The sequence below is a fragment of the Orycteropus afer genome, unplaced genomic scaffold (genome assembly GCF_000298275.1).
Source record: "Orycteropus afer afer isolate SDZICR_OR568_19922 unplaced genomic scaffold, OryAfe1.0 scaffold00076, whole genome shotgun sequence".
NCBI lineage: Eukaryota > Metazoa > Chordata > Mammalia > Tubulidentata > Orycteropodidae > Orycteropus > Orycteropus afer.
In genome coordinates, this window is record NW_006921663.1 from 949068 (window position 1) to 973775 (window position 24708).

A 24708-nucleotide genomic window follows, 5' to 3' on the forward strand; every position below is an offset into this window, starting at 1 on the left:
TGAGAAGCTGGACTATATGAAGAAAAACGTGGTATCAGGATTGGAGGAAGAATCATTAACAACCCGAGGTATGCAGATAACAACCTTGCTTGCTAAAAATGAAGATGATTTGAAGTACTTACTGATGAAGATCAAAGGCTGCAGTCTTCAGTATGAGTTACACTTCAACATAAAGAAAATAAAATCCTCACAACTGGATCAATAAGCAACACGACAATAAAAGGAGAAAAGATAAAGAAGATTGAAGTAGTCAGGGATTTCATTTTACTTGGATCCACAATCAACACCCATGGAAGCAGCAGTCAAGAAATCAGACATCATATTGCACTGGGAAAATCTGCTGCAAAAGACCTCTTTAAAGTGTTAAGGAGCAAAGATGTTACTTTCAAGACTAAGGCACACCTAATTCAATCTATGGTATTTTCTGTTGACTCATATGGATGTGAAAGCTGGACAATGAATAAGGAAGACTGAAGAAGACATGATGCCTTTGAATTGTGGCATTGGCAAAGAATACTTAAAATACCATGAACTGTCAAAAGAATGAATAAATTTGTCCTGGACTAAGTAAAGCCAGAGTACTCCTTAGAAGTGAGAATGGCCAGACTTCGTCTCACCTACTTTGGTCATGTTGGCAGAAGGGCAGTCCCTGGAGAAGGATATCATATTTGGTAAAGTAGTGGGTCAGCAAAAAAGGGGAAGGCCCTCAATAAGATAGATTGACCCAGTGGCTGCAACGATGGGCTCAAGAATAGCAAAGATTGTGAGGATGGTACAGAACCAGACAGTGTTTTATTCTATTTCACACAGGGTTGCAGTAAGTTGGAGCTAACTCAGTAGCACCTAGCAACAACAAAAGCATGGTATTTATATGAAAGCCTTGCTGTGAGGTTTGGGGTTCAGAAGAACTCCAGGGTAGGATGAGGGGAGGGGCATTCCAGGAGCTGGCAGCCTTGTAATTTCTAACCTGAAAACTTCTGACCTAGAATGTTCTTCTTCTAGAGGTTATGGTGGTCTGAAGCTTTGACCATTCGGACAGGATTGACCCTTTGTTACAGTCGCTATAGTAAAGGACTCAAGTTTCCTTCTCCCTTCTTATTTTTTCCAAAAAAAAATTATTTTTGCAAGCAAAGTTTCTTTTCTGCTTTCTTCTCATCTTAAGAGTAATACATCATTATTACAGAAAATTTATAAAAGAACAGACAAATGAAAACAAAATTCACCCATCTCATCACTCAAAAAAAACATTATTAATGTTTTGTTGTCTGACTTTCTTGTTTATTGCTATGCATTGTTGTATAAATGTTGTAATGCATTTTACAAAAATGGTATCATTAAGGGGGACTTCCATTTTCTGCTTATTTCCCTTAACAGTAAGTATATATCTTAAACTTTTCCCACATCATTATTCTTCTATAATGTAAGTTTTTTGTTTTTTAAATTTGTGATTTGGGTGAAAATTTATAGAGCAAATTCATTTTCCATTCAACAGTTCATGGACATTTTGTTCCATGACATTAATTGCAATCACTGTAATGTATCACCTCTCTTCCTGGTTCTTCCCTGTGGTTACCTTTTCCCTGTGTCCTTTTTTCCTATGCATTCTTATGCATTCCTATCTCCCTGTGCAAATACTGCCCTTTTTATGTCCCATAGTTGATTGTTCTAAGGAGAATACCTACCTGGGGTAAATATTCACCTTATAAGCCTGTCTGTTGTTTGGCTAGAAGCCATGAGAGTAAGTTAAATCCCAGGCCCAAAGAGTGACTAGGGGCTATACTCTTAAGGGTTTCACCAGTGTCTGTCAGAGCAGTAAGGCTGGTCTTGAGTTTTGTTCCACATTTTTCTCCCACTCCATCCAGAATCTCCTATTTTGATCCCTTTCTGAGTCTTTGACAGTGTTAGTTGGGCACTATCTAGTTCTTCTGTTCTCAGTGTTTTGTAGGTTGAGGTTCACATGGTCCACTAATCCTTTGGACTAATTGTTTCCATGCACCTTTGATTTTCTTCATTCCTCTTTGCTCTGGATGAAGAGAGATCAGTTGTTGAATCTTAGATGGCTGCTCCCGAGCTTTTAAGACCCCAGTCACTGCTCACCGAAGTAGGATGTAGAACAAAGTTTTTGTGCAGTATGTTATGCCAGTTGAGCTTGATGTCCCCTATAACCATGGTTCCTCAGGGTGTTTGGCTGTGGCTACGAAGTTATCATAGGAGCTCTGTAGTGTAGTGCCTAAGGCACTTGACTGCTAATCAGAAAGCTGGTGGTTCAAACCCACCAGCCACTCCTCAGAAGGAAGGTTGGGCAATCTACTTCTATAGTGATATGGCCTCGGAAATCCAAGGAGGGGTTGCTATGACTTGGGTCCGACTCAATGGCAAATAACAACAACAATGAAGTTATCATAACTTTGCCCTGTTAGGTGTCTTATATATATATATGGACATTCTTATAATACATATAAATATGTATGTAAATGCTACACAAAAACATTGTTCTACATTCTACTTTGGTGAGTAGCCTCTGGGATCTTAAAAACTTTCAAGTGGCCATCTAGATGCAACGATGGGTCTCTCCTCATCCAGAGCAAAGAAGAAGGAAACCAAAGGTGCGTGGAAACAATTAGTCCAGGAGACTGGTAGACCATGCAATCCTCAGCCTATATGACAGTGAGACCAGAAAAGCTAGATAGTGCCAGGTACCACTGCCAACCACTCAGAGGGAAATCAGTGCAGGTGATCCTGGACAGAGTAGGAGAACAATGTGGAACAAAACTCAAAATCATAAAAAAAAAAAAAAAGACCAGGTTTGCTGGTCTGAGAGAGCCTGGTGGAACCCCTGAGACTATGGCCCCTAGTTATCCTTCAGGTCTAGAACTGAACTCACTCCTGTGGCTTCCAGACAAACAATGGACAGGCATATGGGGTGAACATTTGCATCAGGTAGATATACTGCTTGGAGCAATCAATCATGGGAGAACAGAAGGGCAGTGTTTGCATAGGGAGACAGCTTGGGGGGTGAGAGTACATGGGAGGGAAAGACACAGGGAAGAGGTAACTGCAGGGAGGAAGTGGGAAGTGAGCTGTTACGTTGTGGGGAATTGCAGTCAATATCATGAAACAAAATATTTTTGAACTGCTGTATGGAAAATGAATTTGCTCTGTAAACCTTCACCCAAATCACAAGAAAAAGATAAATAAATAAAAACAAATATGTATGTAGACATACCATCTGCCAAACTCACATATACGATCATGGGTATATTCCCTTTTGCCTAGACATACCTGATTATTTAGCCTGCCTACTATGAGTCGGGTTTGACTCAACGGCACATAACAACAACAACAACAACTATGATGTTGCCTATGTATCCACGTGTAGATTAATATTTGTTATTACTGATAAAGCAGTATTGTATGTGTAAGTGTTCATCTTTGTTGTCTGTACCTCTTGTGCACCTCTCTGTGTCTTCCTTTTCCTTTGTGTTATTGTATTGGTCACTCATTTTTGGTAGATTGCCTTTCCTTTCACCCAAATCAGTACTTGCCTCTATCTATCCAGCAGTTTTTTTCCCTTCCCTCCCATCCCTGGTAATCAAAAAAGAAAGTATCCTTCCATATGTAAACTTTTCCTTGACTTTTCAGTACACTAATTGTAGTGCACTGATACAGTATTTGGGAGCTCTGGTAGCATAGTGCCTAAGGCACTTGACTGCTAATCAGAAGGCTGGCAGTTCAAACCCACCAGCCACTCCTTGCAAGGAAGGTTGGGCAATCTCCTTCCATAGTGATGTTGTTGTTGTTGTTGTTATGTGCCATCAAGTCGGACCCAACTCATAGCGACCCCTCCTTGGGTTTCCAAGGCAGTATCACCATGGAAGTAGATTGCCCCATCTTCCTTCCGAGGAGTGGCTGGTGGGTTTAAACCGCCAGCCTTCTGATCAGCAGTCAAGTGCCTTAGGTACTACGCTACTCGCTATGAGTTGGGTCTGACTCGACGGCACATAACAACAGCAACAACAGCTATACAGTATTTGTCTTCTGTGATTGACTTATTTCACTCAGCATGTCCTTCAAGTTCATCCATGTTATGAAGTGTTCACAGAATCTACATTATTCTTTAGTGTTGCATAGTATTCCATTGTGTGTATGTACCATAGTTTGGTTATCCATTCTTCCATTGATGGTCACTTAGGCTGTTTCCATCTCTTTGCTATTGAGATTAGTGCTGCAGTGAACATGGGTGTGCATGTATCTAGTCATGTCCTGTCTCTCACATCTTTATGACATATATGTAGTAATGGGACTACTGAATCAAATGGTATTTCTATTTCCAAATTTTTAAGGCATTGCCATACTACTTTCCACAGTTTTTTTATCATTTAAAAGCTCCCCTCCCCACCCCACCCCCGCCAGCAGTGTATGAGAGTCCCAATCTTTCTACATCCTCTCCAGAATTGGTTATCTTCTCTCTTGTTGAATTTTGCTATTAGTGCTGGGGTGAGATGGTATCTCATTATTGTTTTGATTTGTATCTCTCTGATGTCTAATTATCAAGAACATTTCTTCATGTGTTGTTAGCCACCTGAATATCTTCTTTGATGAAGATATATGTCCATGTCTTCTGCCCACTTTTAAATTGGATTGTTTGCCTTTTTGATGTTGAGGTGTTGGAGTTTTCTGTAAATTTTAGAAATAAGTCCTTTGTCAGTTATGTTGTTGCCAAGTACTTATTCCCAGCCTGTCAGTTCTCTTTTTACTCTTCCAGAGAAGTCTTTTGATGTATGTAACAACTTAATTTTTTAGGAGGTCCCAATCATACAGCTTATTTTCTGCTGTTTGTGCATTTTTTGTTATGTGTGATAGTCTATTTATGCCATTAATTAGGGCCCCTAAGCTTGCCCCTATTTTTTCTTTGATGAACTTTATAGTTTTAAGCTTCATATTTAAGTCTTTGATCCATCTGGAGTTCATTTTTGTATATAGTGTGAGGTATGGATCTTGTTTCATTTTTCTGTAAATGGATATCCAGTTTTGTCAGCATCATTTGTTATAGAGACTATATCTTCCCCATTTAATGGGTTTTAGCTCTTTGTCAAAGATCAGCTGACAGTAGGTGGATGGATCTATTTCTGAGTTCTCAATTCTATTCCACTGGTCTGTGTGTCTGTCGTCATGCCAGTACCAGGCTGTTTGACATCTGTGGCTATATAGTAGGTTTTGAGCTTCAGGAGTGTGAGACCTTCTAATTTATTGTTCTTCTTAAGTAGTGCTTTGCTTATCCAGGGTCTCTTTCCTTTCCATATAAATTAGTGATTGGTTTCTCTATCTCCTTAAAGAATATTGATGGAGTCTGGATCAGGATTACATTGAATGTATAGATTGCTTTGAGTTGTGCAGTGCAGTGAATTACTTGATATGGCTTTTGAAGCCATAGTCTTTGTAACTCCCTCTGGATTACTGGGTTGTTGTTGTTGTTGTTGTTATGTGCCATCAAGTCGGACCCAATTCATAGTGACCCCTCCTTGGGTTTCCAAGGCATTATCACTATAGAAGTAGATTGCCCAACCTTCCTTCTGAGGGATTACTGGGTGGGACCATGCAAATAAGGTGTAGAGCTCTGATGTTGGGATTGGTCAGTTTTGTCACTCTGCTAGGCTTAAAATGAGCCCTCCAGAGGAAGAGGGAGATCTTACTACCATCAAGAGAAAAGAGCTTGAGGTGAAGTAGAGCACATCCTTGGACCCAAGATCCCTTCACTGGGCCTTCTTGACAGAGACACCTCAGCAGAAAGATGCCCCAGCAGAGAGATGCCCTGGCAGAGAGAACGTGGCAGTGGAACCAAGAGGCACGAGATAGAGTGGCAGGCTTACCTGCCACAGGAGCCTTGCTGTTAGAGTGGGGTGCACCTAGGTGTACCTATGAGCAGAGCTAAAACACTTGCCCAAGCAGGGCAGAGGCCAGGCCAAGAGGCCAAGGGCCAGAGAGGTGTGATTGAGGGCACAACAGAAGAATTTCATCCTGAGCATGTTCCTGAACCCAAATCATAGCCTGTTACTTCCCTAATAAACCCCATAACCATGAGTATTGTTTTTGAGTTCCATGTGGCCACTGAATTATTGAAACCAGCAGAGTAGTGAATGCCATGGGAAGGAACGTTGGTGTCAGAATTGGTAAAAGGCTGGAGGGTGATGGCATGTTTGTCCTGATAGGAATAAGTCTTGAGTTATTGATGGTGATTCTGTCTTCCTCTTGTGAAGTTAGAGGAGGTCAGAAGATGCTGCCTCCCTGCCCTTTTTTGTAGGTTGTATTGATATTTTCATAGTGTTCAGTCTTCCTATCCATGAGCATGGTGTTCTTCCATTTGTGTAGATCTCTTATAGTTTCTTGAAGCAGTCTTTTGTGTCCCTGGTAAGATTTATGTAATGTAGTTTTTAATGTCTCACTATTATTCCATTAAATGGATATGTACATAATTTAGTTATTCAGTTACCTGTGGTTGGACCTTTTCATTGTTTCCAGTTTTCTTGCTAATCATATGTATAATTTTACTTAACTTATAAATTCCTAGAAGCTGAATTAGTGGGTCAAATACACGTAAAATATTAGGCCATTGACAAATCTAGTTCTCCTCCTTAAAGAGTTTGTTAACTAATGTCATATAGTCTATTTTTGAGTTTTTGAGGACAAGAAGGGTCCTGAGATAGCTAATCCAACCATACTTATATTTCATAAATTTTTCCAGAAAATTCACCTTCTCAGTAGTTTCATCCATAGTATGCTATTAAATTTGTCTTTCTTCTTGAAGTAGTCCCTGGATGTAGTAAGGCAAAGTTACTTGGAGGATGCCTAATGGCTAGAGAAGCCCATTCTGGGACTAAGAATATGCCATGAATGTGCCATTTATACATCTGAGTGATTCATCACTCTCCCTTTATCCAGAGGGAAATGGTGAGCAGAGACAGAATGGAAGCAGCTGTCAAGGCATCTGCTCCCTCTCTGTTCTCCAAGTTAGGGTCTTGGGTCAAGTTAGCTCTGTTTACATTTTAATGCAATTTAGAATATAAGGGTGACAGCATAGGGAATTGAGAGAAAGATGATTGATAATCTCACCCCATCTCATACAGGTGCCCTCTGCTCTCTAGTTTTCCCTAATAGATAGTAGGACAGAGATAATTGCATCATCTTCCAGGGTAAATCAGAAGAGGGACCATATGTGGAGGTAGTATTTAAAAATAAAGCATGTTGTGGTTGGAGGATACAGCTTTAAAGAAATTATAAATGAGACAGCTGCACGCTTCCCTCTAACCTAATGAATCATTGAGATAGAGGAATGGTAGATCTCTAACTCTGACTAATAGAAGAAGCAGAGAACTTAATGTAATTTTTATTACCTTTAGGTAATGATAATGTCAGAAAAACAATAGAGTGAGGCCTCCACCATTCATCCAGGGTCTGTTTGAGTAGATAAGGTCTCTCTGTGAGCAGCATACCTTTGGGAACTTGGTTAAGCTGACTGATAAACAGAAGCCTCCATGGGAGCATTACATCCCACATAGAATAGCCACTGTTAGGGTTGTCGAAACCAGAAATCAGTGCTTTTATTGGATTATTTATAAATAAGCTGAAATATTGAATGGATATTGGTAAAATATGTGGACATGCAGACCTAAAGATATAGATAGCTGCCGTTCAATCAATTCTAACTTTTTTTCTAAATTTTATTTATTTGTTGTTGTCATTGAGAATATACACAAGAAAACATACACCAATTCAACAGTTTCTACATGTACAATTTAGTAGCATTGATTACATTCTTCGAGTTGTGTGAACTCTGACTCTTGGTGACCTCATGTCCTACAGAAAGAAACTTTGCCTAGTCCTGCATCATCTTCATGATTATCTACATATGTGACTCCACTATTGCAGCCATTGTCCCAGTCCATCTCACCAAGGGTCACCCTCACCCTTGCTGGCCCTGTACTTCACTAGACATGATGTTGGGATTGATTCCACCTGATGGCAGGTCCAAAGTGAGCAAGTTGGACAGTGTTCTCTTGTGATCCATAAAGTTTTCATTGGCTTGTTTTTTGGAATTAGATCACTAGGCCTTACTTCCTAGTCTTTCTTAGTCTGAAAACTCTGCTAAAACCTGTCCACAGTGGGTGACTGGGTAGTTCAGTTTGTGTGTCAACTTGGCTGGGCCTGGTTGAGTGGCTGGACAGCTGGTGGTAGTTATTCCCCATGATGAGACTGGCAATCAACTCCATGGTGAGATCTATCACAAGCAGCTAAGTAGCTGCCTTTGGGATGTGGTCTGCTTCCTGTATATAAGGAGAAGGCTTGGGAATGGTCTCTAGCTTATGGGATGCTTGGGCCCTACATGTAGCTGTATCATTGCTCAGCAGCCTGCTATGCTCTGCCGACCTTGGGACTTACAGTGGACTTAAGTTAATAATGGCCTGCCATGTGGTTTGGTAACATTGGGACTGTACCTTTTTGTTTGTCAACCTTGGGTTTGTCAGCCTCAGCATCCAGCAGCTGTCTGAGTGAAGAAACACCTCTAGCTCCAGTGGGCCGGGAGCAGGAAGCAGAGCTAGACCCCAAGGTTGAGGGGCTTTCACTCAACCCCTAGAGCCTGGCACTTTGAACTTGGACTTAAAGCCTCCAAAGTGTAAGAATATACTCCTGTTTGTTAAGGCCATGCCATTTGTGGTATATTGCTTGTCAGAGAGGCACTAGGTCACCAGAACAGTGACCCTAATGGTATTTGAAATAATGATGGCATAGTTTCCAGCATCATAGCAACACACAAAGCCACCACATTACAACAAACTGATGCATGAGTAGTGGACATATAGACTTAAGGTAGACCAAATTGACAGGTGTGACATGTTTATACAGAATCTTGGGGAAATGCATGTAGCTACAGGTTTAAAAGAAATTACTGAGACATCAAAGTAAGAGGATAAAGTGACCTGATTAGGTTTTGTTTCATCTGAAATAGATTTCAGATTAAGTTTGTTTTTTCTAATCATAAGTTTACCTTAATATCTATATTAAACACCAAGATTTAATTAACTAGGAGGTTCCTTCAAGAAATATGTAACTATGAATATATATACCAAAAAAAAAAAAAACCCTCACTGCCATTGAGTGGATTCAGACTCATAGAAACCCCTACTGGGTTTTCAAGGTGGTAAATCTTTATGGAAGTAGATTGTCCCATAGTCCTTCAACAGAGTGGCTGTTGAGTTTGAACCACCAACCTTCTGATTAGCAGTCAAATGCCTTAGGCACTGCACTACCAGAGCTCCCCATGAATGTATATAGCTATGTATATGTTTACAAAATTTGAGAGAAGTAGTCAAGCCCTGCACTTTTCTTCTCCTTATGTGCCTTGGCCCAACCTATTTTGGCACTTGGGGGCATACAACTTTTATGCACTCCAATAGGTGTCTTAGCCTCGTGTGTGTGTGGTGAGGGTAGGTAGTTTGAAAGTCCTGCTTTGGAGGAAATGAATATCATGTGAACACGATGATGCACAGGTTAATGTTCTAAAGTGCTTGCTGATGAAAATGAACTGGAGCTAGAAACTGGGTTTAAACACCTAGTAAGAGGTGCTACAAATAAACCATTTAACTAGAGGCCACTTTGAGGGTTTTTTTTTTTTTTTTTTTGAGGGAAGGGGGGAGATTTCCACTAATGTGCTGAGGAAGATACTTTTAATGCATTTATTCTAGTTCCCAGTTGATGAAAATCCCCTTATAAACCACCAAGTATGTCTTCATTTCAGAACTGAAACAGATGTCTCCCTTCCTACTTCTCTCCCAACGTTGTAGACTTATTTAAAACACACACATACACAAACACACACACACAGTCTGCCAGTGCAGATGGGGCTGCAATTAAGCTGTCTACATCATGTCTGTTCAGGAATCAACCCTTCAAAACTTTGAAGTGGTAAGAGGTGAAGGATACAAAACCCTGGAGTCTAAAATGAGAAGTTGGAAGGATTGGTGGTGGTTTGGAATGCTCCCAGCAGTTAGCATGGTAAAAGAAATCATCATTATGGGTTGTTTTCTCTCACTTTTGAATGGTCCATAAGATTTCATAGGGTTCCATGAAATTTTAAGAAAATCGAAGAATTCCTTTATAGCAGGGTTTCTCAACCTCGGCACTGTCGACATTTTGGACTAGACTTTGATGCGGGGAGCATCCTGTGCACTGCAGATGTTTAGCAGCATCCTTGGCCTCTTCCTCTTAGATGCCAGTAGCACCCTCCATTTGTGAAAAACAAAAATGTTGCCAAATGTCTTTTGGGGGCAAAATTCAATCTTGATTTAGAACCTGCAAGATGGTTCCAGTCTCTGGCCTAAGCTCTAGTTTGATTTATCATCAGTAGTTTTATTTCATTGGATCATAGGCAGTGAATTTCAATTTCTCTCAGTAAAATATGGGTGGTTGTCACAGAATACAGAAGTCCTTCTTTACTGCTGCTCATTGCCTACTATTGGGTAATTCCTGGAAAGTGATGTTCTGTTTCATGTTTATTTTCAGGTGACAATTGTGGAAAAGGCAGATAGCTCCAGTGTACTCCCCAGCCCCTTGTCCATCAGCACAAGGAACAGGATGACCTTCCTCTTTGCCAATTTAAAAGATAGAGACTTTTTAGTGCAGAGGATCTCTGATTTCCTGCAACAGACGACTTCTAAAATATACTCAGACAAAGAGTTTGCTGGAAGCTACAACAGTTCAGATGATGAGGTCTGTGGAAAAGTTCACTGGCCAGGGATTGTAACCCTGAGGGTTTTTCTGGTCTGTCCAGTTATACTTACCCCAGAGTGATCACTTCCTTGTGCATTTTGTTTGGTCTCCAAGCTTTGCATCTGTGCTAAGGTAAACCACATATCCTGATGCCCAGAGCAGTATGTCAGCACTCTTAAATCTCATAGAGTTTGTATGGGATCATAGAACAAGAAAGACCCTTATAGATCATTTAGTCTAAGCCTGTTGTTTTAATTTGTCTTACTTATATGGCAACATAATATGGTCCATATATTGAAGTTGTTGGGAATCTCTGTAGATCACAAAATAACGTCTCAAACTGGGGATACAGCATTCTTGTAGTAGAACACACACTGGGTTCCTTTTGTGTGAGGCCCTGGATAAACATCCTCATTTCAGAGGTGAAGAACCTGGAGCTCTGAGATAATATGTGACTAGCTAAATAGACAGAGCTCCAAGATTATGTGGGCATTTTTGAGGTACCAGAAACTAGAGCTCTGGTGGCATAGTGCCTAAGGCATTTGACTCCTAACTAGAAGGCTCGTGGTTCAAACCCACCAGCAACTCCTTGGAAGGAAGGTTGGGCAATTTACTTCCATAGTGATACTGCCTCAGAAACCCAAGGAGGGGTCGCCATGAGTAGGACCCCACTCGAGGGCAGTGAGTTTGGTTTTTTTGGTTTAGACACTAGAGAGGAGGTGAGGCAGTCCCATTACCTCCTGATTTAGTCATGGCAGGCTTTGCATATGTGTAAATAAGAGACAATGGCCAACCACCTTGTTGCAAAAATACTCCTGAAATATGGGGGAAGCCTATTTTGGGCATAAAAACACTGCAGCCTATGGCCTATGCCCAGGTCTAACCATTTGCCATTGATTGATTTTGTTAGCAATTCCATGTGTGCAGAGTAGGACTGTACTCCATAGAGTTTTCAACACTGTGACTTCTTGTAAGTAGTAGATCACCAGGCCTTTCTTCCAAGGTGCCTCTGGGTAGATTTGAACCACTAACCTTTTGGTTAGTAGCTGAGAGCTTAACGGTTTGTGCTACCCAGGAATGCATGCACGGGTCTAGTCCTTGCCAAAACGTTGTCTTGCTGCATTTCTCCTGTTTCTTCACATAGCAAGAAACACCTTGGAAAACAGAGTGTAGCCATCTGTATCTATAGAGAAGTTGCTGAAGTAAATTCTTTTGCCTTAAACCCTTTCAATGAGTGTGTCTTGCTCCTCTGTGCATGGACAGGTGTATTCCCGGCCCAGCAGCCTGGTTTCCTCCAGCCCCCAGAGAAGCATGAGCTCAGACACTGACGGTGAGCGCCAGTTCAACCTGAATGGCAACAGTGTTCCAACAGCCACACAGACCCTGATGACCATGTATCGGCGGCGCTCTCCTGAGGAATTCAACCCTAAACTGGTGAATGCCTCCTACTCCTCCCCAAAACTTACTACATTAGAACAATGACAAAAAAAAATCTTTAAAGTACATACACTTACGTAAACATTTATGTAGAGATTTCCCTATAAGTAAAGCAGATTTTGTTGAAATAAAGGCATTGAGTTGCACAGTGGCTGTGTGGAAAGGGACAAGAATTATGGAAGGTAGGGGTGAAGATATTTTTTTTAATTACCATGTAACTCACCCAAGAAAAAAATTCTCAATCTACATTTTAAAAATACGAACTCAGTTTGACTCTGAAGTCGCAGACATTGGTGTTAGACATTATGTTTAGTCATTACGCCATAGCATAATCAGCATCCTCATGACCTGTGTCAGGTAAGTGGGATTCTGACTCTGGGTCAAATGACCTTTATGATACAGCCTCAGGTTATGTATGATAGATGTGGAAATTTGAGCAAAAACTCCAGGAAATCTGAGTTTGTTCTCTCTCTCTCTTTTTTTTCTTCTCCTTCTGAAATTTTCAGTCACTTTTTTCCTTTTGAATAAAAATACACTTTCCTCTGATCTCAACAATAAATTTTGCTCTATGGCTATCCCTGCAGAAAAAGAGCCACCTCTGTTCATGAGTAAAATGTGTTCTATCTAGAACTGGGCCACTCCATTCAATAAGGAAAATGTTCCAGCCTACCTCTCCTTACCATCCTCAAGGTACTTTAGGATATAGTAATGTTTTGTTATCTTTTTCAGGCTAAAGAGTTTTTGAAAGAACAAGCCTGGAAGATTCACTTTGCTGAGTATGGGCAAGGGATCTGCATGTACCGCACAGAAAAATCTCGGGAACTGGTGTTGAAGGGTATCCCAGAGAGCATGCGGGGGGAGCTCTGGCTGCTGCTGTCAGGTACGGACCATGGGGAGTGGGAGCACTGCTCCCCTTCTGCCTTCCATCATGCATCAGGGGGCCTTTCAAATATGTTGTTGTTCTTGTGGTTATGTGCTGTCAAGTCGGACCCGGCTCACAGCAACCCCTCCTTCAGTTTCCAAGGCAGTATCACTACGGAAGTAGATTGCCCCATCTTCCTTCCAAGGAGTGACTGGTGGGTTCAGAAATAAATCTTGTTTACTTAGAGTGTTGAAGTCTCTGAATTACTCATCCCTTAATAAAAACACAGGACTGTGGGTGGTGCAAGCATTTGCTCTCAGCTACTAAACAAAAGATTGGCTGTTCGAATCCACCCAGCACTGCGGAAGAAAGACCTGGCAATCTACTTCCATGAGATTGCAGCAAGAAAATTTTATGGAGTACAGTCCAACTCTGAAGCACGTGGGGTTACTGCTAAGTCTGAATTGATGAGTTTTAATAAAAATACAGGACATGCAGTAAACACTACAAGTGAAGTTGCCTTCCCTTGAATCCTCATAATCTCTTTCCTCTCTTCCCTAAGGCTATTGGCAGGGAGGGAGTTGAAGTAAAGTATAACACTTTGTGATTTTAGAGTTCTCTTTTTTTAGTTTCCCAATTATGCAAAACTCTTTGAAATTTTTTTTTTCTGCTTACAACTCTGCTTTTTTACTTATCATTGTATTGTAAACATGCCTTTGAAGATTTAAAAAAATATTTTTCTGTTGCTGTTGAAAATATACACAGCAGAACACACACCATTTCAACAATTTCTACATGTACAATTAGGTGACACTGATTACATTCTTCAGGTTGTGCAACCATTCTCACTTTCTTTTTCCAAGTCATTCCTCCCCCAGTAACATAAACTCACTGCAGGTTCCTATCTAACCTTTCAAGTTTCTGTTGTCAACCTGATCCCACGTAGATGGTTCTTTAAAAAAGCCCAATGCTCAAGACACACATTCTTTACTAATTAAGCTAAACTATTACTTGGTTGAAAGAAGACTTCAGGGAATATTTTTAGTTTAAGGTTTAAAGATTTTCTCAGGGCAATGACTCTAGAAAGTGTGGATTCCATAAGAATTTGAAATTTGGTTTCACTTTCCCCACTTTGATCAGAATTCCTCTATAGATTACATGTTGAGCAATCTTTGAGGATTTTTAAAAGTGTAGCACATAGTCAAAGCAGTCCTTCAGGAGGTGGGGCAGAGGGAGGACATGGGAAGATTAAGAAAGCCTTTTTCTTGGTTTTTATCACCTCCTAAATTCCCTGTTTATCAGCAGAGAATTATGATGGTGAGACCAGAATCTGCACTGGAACTGACAACCTACCCAGATCACACTTACTACCACTTCAAGTGGGAGACGCCAGGCAGGACAGAAGGAGATGTGTTCATGGACCTGTGAGAAAAACTCCTCCATCTTCCCTGGTCTGCAGACCAGGCCATAAGATGGCCCTGTGAGATAAAGCCTTTGAACCCTGACATAGAAACTAGAGGTGCTTCAGGCAAGGCCACTAATTACTCTTATCCCAAAGCATCTAGTGTATTCTAGGGGATCTGAACCCAAAGCATTTCTTTGGGTTTCACCAGTCTTTTTAATATAGAAATCATTTGCTCTACCTACTTAAAATCAAAAACCAGTTGTCATTGAATCAGTTCTTACTCATAGCAAGCACATGTGTGCCAGTGTAGAACTCGGATTCTTCAGATAGATCACCAGGGCTTTCTTCCAAGGCACCTCTGGGTGAACTCAAACTTCACTCCTTTTGGTTAGTTACTGAGCACAGCAACCATTTCTACCAGTTTTTGTTTGGAGGACTAAAATGTAATCATTCCAAATATACTTATGTGAATATTTTTATTTGAATCTAAGATAGTCACATGAGATTAAAATTAAAGAACAGAGTTAAAAGACTTATATGATAGCCTTTTAAAAAAGGGGAAAAAAAAGTCAGCTCTTTCAGAAAGTAGAAATAATTGGTAAAGTTGCCCATAATGAGATGGACAAACATTTTAGAAGTACAGAAATAGGATCCTGAAAAATAATTGGTTTTGTCTATTTAATATAAAACCGTTCTGTTCTCTCCTCATTTACATATCTTGCTTTTCCTTTTCCTTGAGTAGATCAGACACAGCTCCTCATTTAGAAACCCAAATTTGAGTCAAATCATCTCTAATTACAAATCAAGCCCAAGAAAATCATTACCATCCAATCTTCTCTTGTCTTCCTCTCATTTGGCAAGGAACTAGTCACCTTAGCAACCTAATTCAGATTGCTGACAGGGTAAATACAACATTCCATTTTCATCCTCCTTACTCAAATTAGAAGTTATTTACAGCCACATTTTAGATTAAAATGAAACTCAAAATGAGCACCAGGAAACCAGTGTCCACGGTGCTGTTGCCAAGACACGTTTAAAGTTATATCCACAGTTTCCTTCAACAATGTTGAGTAGCAGAGGGCAAAGGGTGCTGTGGCCCACATGCTGCCATCTATTGGTAGATAACTGAGCCCCATTGCCCCACAGTTCAACACAAGGGGTTCATATGAATAGGAACTTGCCATAAAGAGAGCCCAGAACCCAGCTGGGGCCAGCCCTGCTTCCCATAACCTCAGGCTCCTGCTCCAAGAACTCACTGATGTGACTGCAGACCATATAACAAGAAATCTTCAAAATCCCCCATAGAACAGAACGAAAGCCAGTGTTACCTTGCTGTGAGTCAGGCTACCTTGCCAGGGCACGTATGAGTTGTAAGGCTGGCTCTTTTGGTGCCCATCAGGGACAAAAGACTAGGCCAGCTCATAGTCTCAGGGCTCTAATTTCCCAAACTTTGAAAGTGAATGTTTGCCCTGCCAGTCATAAATAAATAAAACATACGTAAAATTATGTGTGTATGTGTGTATATATATACACACACATACCCATATACACAAATATACCAAACCAAAACCAAACCCACTGCTGTCAAGATGATTCTGACTCACTATCAACCCTATAGGATGGATATAACTGCCCCATAGGGTTTCTAAACTGTATTCTTGACTTGAAGTACTGACTGATGAAGATTAAAGACTATAGTCTTCAGTATGGATTATACCTCAGCATAAAACAAAAATCCTCACAATTGCACCAATAAGCAGCATCTTGATAAAAAAAAAAAAAAAAAGTTGTCAAAAGATTTCATTTTAGTTGAATCCACAATCAACACCCATGGAAGCAGCAGTCAAGAAATCAGATGTCATATTGCACTGGGCAAATCTGCTGCAAAAGACCTCTTTAAAGTGTTAAGAAGCAAAGATGTCACTGAAATCTAAGATGCGCCTGACCCAAGCTATGGTATTTTCAGTCACCTCATGTGCATGTGAAAGCTGGACAGTGAACAAGGAAGACCAAAGAAGAGTTGATGCCTTTGAATTATGGTGTTGGCAAAGAACCCTAAAAATACCATGGACTGTCAGAAAAATGAACAAATCTGTCCCGGAAGAAGTGCAGCTAGAATGCTCCTTGGAAGTGAAAATGGCCAGACTTCGTCACACCTACTTTGGTCATTTTGTCAGAAGGGACCATTCCTTGGAGAAGGATATCATGCTTGATAAAGTGGAGGGTCAGTATAAAAGAAGAAGACCCTCAACAAGAGAGCTTGACACACTGGCTGCAGCGATGGGCTCAAGTCTAGCGAGGATGATAAGGATGGCACACGACTGGGCAGTGTTTTGTTGTATTATGCATAGGGTCACTATGCCAACTCACTGGCACCTAACAACAACAGCAATCTTTACAGAAGCAGACTGCCACATTTTTCTCCCTGGAGCAGTTGGTGGAATTAAACTGCTCACCTTTCTGTTAGCAGCTAAGAGCTTACCACTTCAACACCAGGGCTCTTCATATATATACGTATGTGTGAGTGTGTATATGTCTATATATGTATGTATACATACGTATGTGTGTGTATAATGAGCCTTGATACACACACACACATATATACATATGCATATTTGAGTACAAGTGTTTTAGGTCTGAAAGAATTTTAAAATGCAGGTATCTCAAAGTGTTTCTCAACTCTTCATCTCCATCCCCACCACCTGAGGAATTCTCTGGTAGAGATACTCTCACTACCCTTGACAATTTTAAAAATCCTTCTTATGTATTCTAATACATCTGCTCACTATTTAAGACCTTCAAAGTTAACACTTCAGCAAGCACTTTTCAAAATTTTTTTCTGAGGGAGAGTGCCTTTTTCTAAATGAAATTTAAAGGAAAGCCCCAATAAAATAAGAAGGGAAGCTGCAGTGGTTGAAGGGAAGGACTGGTGAGGACTCAGCTTGGCTTCCCTGTGTCTGCCTCTCCTTTTCTACTCCTGAGCATCACCTTAGGAATGTCTGTAAGTTCCTTAGAAACTAACTGTGTTAGGAGGTTTTTAAATGGCCTCTTTCCTATGGAGCTGAAACAGGGAAGGAGCCATGGGTCAATTTATCAATCTAGGCTTAATCACAACACACCATCTCATCTATGTAGCTTCATTATTATTTTGCCAGCATCCTTTGCATGGTAGGGACAGTGGAGAGGTTTGGTAAGTTGTACTTGTACACCAAAGGGCAGGGTTTTCCCTTTTTTAAAATACTGTATTCTGTTGGGTCCTTTGCAGGTGCTATCAATGAGAAGGCCACACATCCTGGCTACTATGAGGACCTCGTGGAGAAATCCATGGGGAAGTATAATCTTGCCACAGAGGAGATTGAGAGGGACTTACACCGCTCCCTTCCAGAACACCCAGCTTTCCAGAATGAAATGGGCATTGCTGCTCTGAGGAGAGTCTTAACAGCTTATGCTTTTCGGAATCCTAATATAGGATATTGCCAGGTAAATATCATTCATGAGTTATACTTAAACAAATTTAATTTTGTTTTATTAGCTAGTAAATAATAAGAAGGCAGGCTTTATTGTTAACAGACCTATCACTGGATCAGGAGTTTCTCACCCTTGGTGCTACTGACATCTTGGACTGGATCATTTTGTGTGGGAGCTGTCTTACACATTGCAGGGTTTTTAGTAACATCTGGGGCCTTTTCCCACTAGATGCCAGTAGCCTCCACCCACTAGCTGAAAATCAAAAATGTCTTCAGATGTTGCCAGAAGTCCCCTGATGGGTGAGGAGGGGTGGCAGTATCATACCAGGTTGATAATTACTGTACTGAGCAGAGGAGCCAGTAGTTAAGAGTAAAGTTTCTGGATCTGTCACCTTCTAGTTTCTGTGACCTTGGAAAGTCACTCATTTTCTGACCCACCCCTATCCCATCCTGAAGTAACTGAAAACACAGCCAAGCACAAGGCCCTTAATTCTGAATTTCCACAATGCTCCTGCTTTGAGTTCTCCTAATACAGATTTTATATGTGATGGTTATATTTAATACACATTAAAATATATCACAATTTAGGAAGCCCCAAGATAATGTGACCTCCAAGGTCTCAATTCAAAGACCATCCCTAAATTAATTAATTAAACTTTATGTCTGTTCTGTCTCCTTGACACAAGCATTTAAACCTTGTGAGATCCCCACCTCTCTGTCCCCCAGTACCCTGTCAGGTAAATGTCACTTATGTCACAATGTCATGTTATGTCATAAATGTCAGTTATAAATTGGACCCAGGAGGAGGAAAAAGAATGAAAAAACATATCTTGACTTACTGACTAAGGGACTGACTGTGACCATGATGATGTACTAGAATAAGCAGGTTAATAATCAGGTGGATTTTTAATAATTGTTTCACTTAGGAAAATATTACGTAAAATTTACAGGAAAAAGGCTGAATAGAACAAAATCCCTTTTTAAATGTATATTGCAAAAGGCTGGTGAACAATTACTGGTTTCTAGAAGATCAAAAGAAGTGCAGGGGTTAGTTGACTTCAGTATAATAGAGTTCATGTTTATCTTTACATCTTCCTCTTTTTAATTAAGAGGATGATTAAAGTAATTTAGGTCCTGGTTATACTTGATTTGATAATATCTTTTAATAAGGAATGGTTACATTAGAATTTAAATCACTACTACTTATCGCTACCATCTTCATCCCAATGGAAATAACAGATGAGGATTCCAACTTTGAAAGGTTTTATTGTTGTCTGAGGAGCCCTGTGTAATTGTAATAGAAGTCATTATGGATAGTTACAAAAGATGTATTTACTTGGCTGAATTAAGGATTAAGAATGCTGAGAAATTTCAGTGGGTTAAAAGCTTTGGCAAATAGCCTTTGGGCAAAGTTTTTGAATGAGGTTTTGCCTGTATGTTTAGGGTTCAGCCCTTGGGTAATATTGAATTTAATGAAAACCATTAACAGTTACTGGCTCAAAGACTAATGGGTTTTACGTTTTTAAACGGTCTTAAACACATTGGTTTGAGGGCAGTAGTGGTTTAGTGGTAGAATTCTTGTCTTCCACGTGGGACCCTAGTTCAATTAGGTTAGAGGCCAGTGCACCTCTAACACAGTCTCCATAACAACCACCCATCTGTCAGTGGAAGCAGCTTGTTCCTATGAATCTGAACAGGTTTCAGGGGAACTTCCAGACTAGGAGGGAAGGCCTTGTGATGTTCCTCTGAAAAGCAACCAGTGAGAACTCTGTAGGAATGGTACAGAACTGGGGAGCACTTCATTCTGGCGGTGCATGGAGTCCCCATGAGGTGGGAGCTGACTCGAGGTCAGCTAACAGCAACAACAGAACAAAACAAAACACAGAAGACTAGACGTCAGAGACTATCTGGCCTACAAAGTCTAAAACTATTTGCTATCTGGCCTTTTATAGAAAAAGTTTGCTGACTGCAGTGAGACTAACTTAGTAATTTTTTACACTAATAATTTATATTTTAACATCCTAAAATTTGTTTGGTGGCATCCTCTTTTATTCCTTTAGGCCATGAATATTGTCACCTCAGTGCTACTTCTTTATGCCAAAGAGGAGGAAGCTTTCTGGCTGCTTGTGGCTTTGTGTGAGCGCATGCTCCCTGATTACTACAACACCAGAGTTGTTGGTATGTGTGCCTCTATTTCATTTTTTTAACTTATATCTGATCAGGAAGATGTTTCTCGAACAGCAATACCAGCTGGAACTCTACTTCTAGTCACCAGTAACCAGAAGAGTTTTGGATACTACAGGTTTCCAAAATAGAAATGAGAGAACTTGCATAAAGTTTTACACATAGAACTTAAGAGAACACACATGTATCACAGTTGAAGAAATTATTTTAGAAAATGTTTGAGTAAGTGTTACTCTCAGTGACATGTGAGAGCTCCACAAAATATACCAAGCATCAACACAAAGAATTTTGACAAGAAGTTCTTCAATGAAAAGGATGGAACCTGTGGAGAGTAGATGTAGTTAAAAGGGGGGGCTATAAAGAGTGAGAAAAGAGCATATAAATGTTTTCCAAAGCTAAATTGCTAAGGTGTTTTTCAGACTTGCTTTCATTATAAAGCAAACAATTATTTGAGCATTTAAATAAATGACTATTTTTCCATATAATCACCTCAAGTGTTAGACGTTCATCTTAGCAGGACAAGCTTTTCATTACTAGTTTCGTTAAATGTGTGCTTTATGCTTCCTTCTCGTGTTCTGGCTTGTTTTCTAAACCTTTGCATACCATTCTGATTCACTGAAAATAGTCTCCGGAAATGTCTCTATGTTGACCATGAAAATGTATAATTGGAATGTTTTTATTTTTATTATTTTGCTTTTCTTTGTTTCTTGGGGAATGCTTTTAAGTTTAAAAAATAATATGCAGTTCACATGTGGGGACCACTCATCCAGAAATGCAGTAATTTTTTAAAAATATGGTAAAACATAATATAAAATATTTTAAAGTGTGCAACTCAGTGGTATTCACATTCACAGTGTTTTGCAACCATTACCACTATGTCATTCTAGAACTTTTTCATTACTCCAAAATAGAAACCCTCTACTTATTAAGTCATCACTCTCCATTCCTACCTCCTCAAACTCCTGGCAGCCACCAGTCAGCTGTCTGTATGGATGTACCTCTTTCGACTATCTCATGTAAATGAAATTATACAATACATGGACCCTTGTATCTGGCTTCATTCACTTAGCATATATATGTTCAAGGTTCATCCATGTTGTAGCATGTGTCTGTACTTTATTCCTTTTTATGGCTGAATAATATTCCGTTGTATGCATAAGACTGTATTTTAGTTATTCATTCATCCATCAATGGGTGTTTGCATTGTTTGTCTTTTACCTATTACAAATGTTGTTGCTATGAGCATTCATGTACAAGTTTCTGTATGAATGTATATTTTCAATTCTCTTTGCCATGTATATAGAACTAGAATTGCTGAGTCATATTGTAACTCTTATACTTAACTTGTTGAGAAATTTCCAAAGCAATATTTTCTTTTAAATAAGGATTTTCCAAGTAAGAAATGGTTGGAGCTACTTTGATATACATATAATAAGCACAACCAAATATTATGTTGACAACAGAGTAACTGATTATATGTCATAAAAACTTTGAACAATCCTTATAGTGGGCATGTTAGTGGTATTTTATGGTAGGGAAAGCAGGAAAGGAAGACTCCAGAGAGGAAAAAAAGATGCAGCCAGAACAAATTTGGTAACTAACATAATTTGTGTAACATAGCTGACATCTTACTCTAGTAATGTAGATCAGTGCCTGGCAGAGCAATTAGCAGAAAGGAATAAGAATCCTGTCTCAGCAGGGAAAAACAGTTGTGTTCATTTGGCTGTGTTTATCAGTAAGAAGGTATCACTGGTTAACTTTGCCCTTTTTTGTCCATGATGTAGGTGCTCTTGTGGACCAAGGTGTCTTTGAGGAACTAGCCCGAGACTATGTCCCACAGCTGTATGACTGCATGCAAGATCTGGGGGTGATTTCCACCATCTCCCTGTCTTGGTTCCTCACACTATTTCTCAGTGTGATGCCCTTTGAGAGTGCAGTTGTGGTTGTTGACTGTTTCTTCTATGAAGGAATCAAAGTGATATTCCAGTTGGCCCTGGCCGTGTTGGATGCAAACGTGGATAAACTATTGAACTGCAAGGATGACGGGGAGGCCATGACTGTTTTGGGAAGGTATTGCATCAAAGCCCAACTTTGAAAACAACCCTGTACTTTCCGTCTATGTTTTTCACAGGTTTCATGATTCTAAGTTGCTTTGATGGTAATCATGGTGGCCGTTTCTGTCTGTGACTGAGGATTTATTCTCATGTGCTTTTTATGTAGAGGTTAAGTGAATGCGATTCTGTACTTCAGGGAAATTCTAGTCCTTTGTGTTAAAAAATGCATTTTTCAGAAAAGGAGTGGAGAACCATAATGGGGAATTCCTGTTAGTTTCATAGTAACTTCTGATTCACTTCTCCTTCCAGGTACTTAGACAGTGTGACCAATAAGGACAGCACACTGCCTCCCATTCCTCACCTCCACTCTCTGCTCAGTGATGATGTGGAACCTTATCCTGAAGTAGACATCTTCAGACTCATCAGAACTTCCTATGAGGTAGGTGAGGACCTCTAAGAGTGCTATGGGGGGCTCAGCTAGATGTGTGTCACACATTTCCATTGCTAACCCAGGGACCAGGTTCTTCCATGAGTGTACCTGCTTCCTCTTACATTGTGAGGACCAGTTGCTGAAAGTGAACATGTACCTGCCAGCTGCCAGATGTTGGCCCCTAGTTTAGAAATCAGACATGGACATTGAAGAGGGTCTAGGATTTTCCATGGGGCTAATACTGTGATAGCAAATAGCATGGAAAGCTCTGGCCCTCCAGTTCTTTGCTGTGCCCATCTTGAAGCCTGTCTGGTACTGATCAGATTCAACTCTTGAGGAGGGTTTGTTGAGAGAGAGTAGGCATGGAGAATTTGACTTGCACACATTAATTCATTTCCTGGGTCTTATTCCAAGTAATTGTGTCTTCTGGGGAAGTAAAGCAAATCCTGTTCAGTTTAAGACACTCGGAATAACCTGCATCATCCTAGAGCAAAACCAGTTTTAGCATTACTCCAGAATTGCTAGGTGTAGGGCTTACGTGGGGAGCAAGGTGAGTATTGCTTTAATGGTTAGCCCAGGCTGAGCTTGATCTGATGCTGAATCCCATCGGAATAGACCTGAGGAGCTTCTAGAGAGGAAGGAACCACAGTGGCATGTGCTCTATAGCATGTAGTGGTTGGTGGACTCAGTACCCAGAACACCAGATGATTTCTTCATTTCCTGATCTTTGGCTTAGCAAGCCTTTATAGAAATGATTCTTTAGAAAGAGACAAGATGAATATTTTGCTGAGCACAGTAGGCTCCGTAGATGTTTTAGGATTACAAGGCTGATGATTATTCCAACAAGCAACAACCTGATTAAGAGAGAAATGGGAGGGAGGAGGCAAGGTCAGAAAAAATCTCTCTGGGAGTCAAAAATTTAGTACTTGTTAAAAAAAGATAATGGTATGGATCCAGAATCTTTGTCAAAAATGTATATTCTTAACTCATAATAGAAGAAAGACTGGAAATTTATCCTTTTGTAAAATTTCCACTGAGACTCCATGTGAATTGAAAATAAAACATTTTCAGTTCTGTTTTATGATCATAAATGTAATGCATGTTCATTGTAGACATCTACAATGTAGGAAAATATGAAGAAAAATAAATTATATCTATGAGCATTTCACCATATTTCCCTCAAATATGTTTTCATATATACAATATACATTTTCAACCACAAATACTGCTGTTAACATTCTGTTCTTCACTTAAAATGGACCGTGAACATTCTCTGATAGATTAAATATCATTTCAAGACATGGTTTTAGTGGATTCTTAGTATTCTGCTTTAATGAAGTATCAGAATTTATTTAGTCCATTTTTGTTAGACATTCTCAGTATTTTCAAATACTTCAAAATTTTTTGAAGTATTATATGGCATCTGTGATAAACTTGTGTACAAATATCACATCTCTGATTTAGAGATGTTTTAGAGTTCTAGAAATGGGTTTACAGCAATAGATCAAAATATGAATTGTCTCCAAACTCCTGAGATACAGTTTTCAATTTCCATAAAGTTTATCAGCAGTAAAGATGGCCCTTTCACTTTATTCTCTCCAAAACTGTTTATTACCATAATGTAACTTTTTAAAATCATTGCCCCAGAAGTTTTCGATCACGATCTGTGAGATATGCATTCTGGGTGATTATTCTTCCGGTAAAAGAGCCCATGTGGTTGTGACAATTGTTACTGTTATGCCTATGGGATTGTTTTTTAAGGGCATCCTCTGAAATCTTTATTGTTAAGAGAATTCTGGATCAAAGTAATAAAGGACAGTATAAGGAAATTCAGCCTTTATTCTATTCAGTAGATAACTTTGCATCACGGGTAAGGTCAGTGCTTTGCCCAGTTTAATGGGAGGAGAAGAGACTAGAGATAAGATTGGTTTCCATTTACACCTTGTCTGACTGGTTTTTCATGGTAACCCTTAGGCAGCTAAACATCCCATGGCAGGGCACAGCAGTGCTCTCCTTCTGTCCAGGAACAGAATCCTTTTTATTATATCAACTCCTACATCACCTGATCCCTAAAAAAAAGAAAAGAAAAAAACCAAACTGGGAGG

At 39.9% G+C, this 24708-nt stretch overlaps 1 protein-coding gene across 1 annotated transcript in view; it reads left to right on the forward strand.

Annotated features, from left to right (window-relative positions):
• The window catches only part of TBC1D9 (TBC1 domain family member 9), a 167269-nt gene that overhangs the window by 110388 nt on the left and 32173 nt on the right, over positions 1-24708 (forward strand). Inside the window, exons 7-13 of the mRNA XM_007941199.2 lie at positions 10558-10764; positions 12028-12198; positions 12931-13081; positions 17734-17948; positions 19996-20113; positions 21904-22189; positions 22483-22612. Coding sequence (XP_007939390.1) covers positions 10558-10764; positions 12028-12198; positions 12931-13081; positions 17734-17948; positions 19996-20113; positions 21904-22189; positions 22483-22612 — 1278 coding nt within the window. The remainder of the gene's footprint in view (positions 1-10557; positions 10765-12027; positions 12199-12930; positions 13082-17733; positions 17949-19995; positions 20114-21903; positions 22190-22482; positions 22613-24708) is intronic.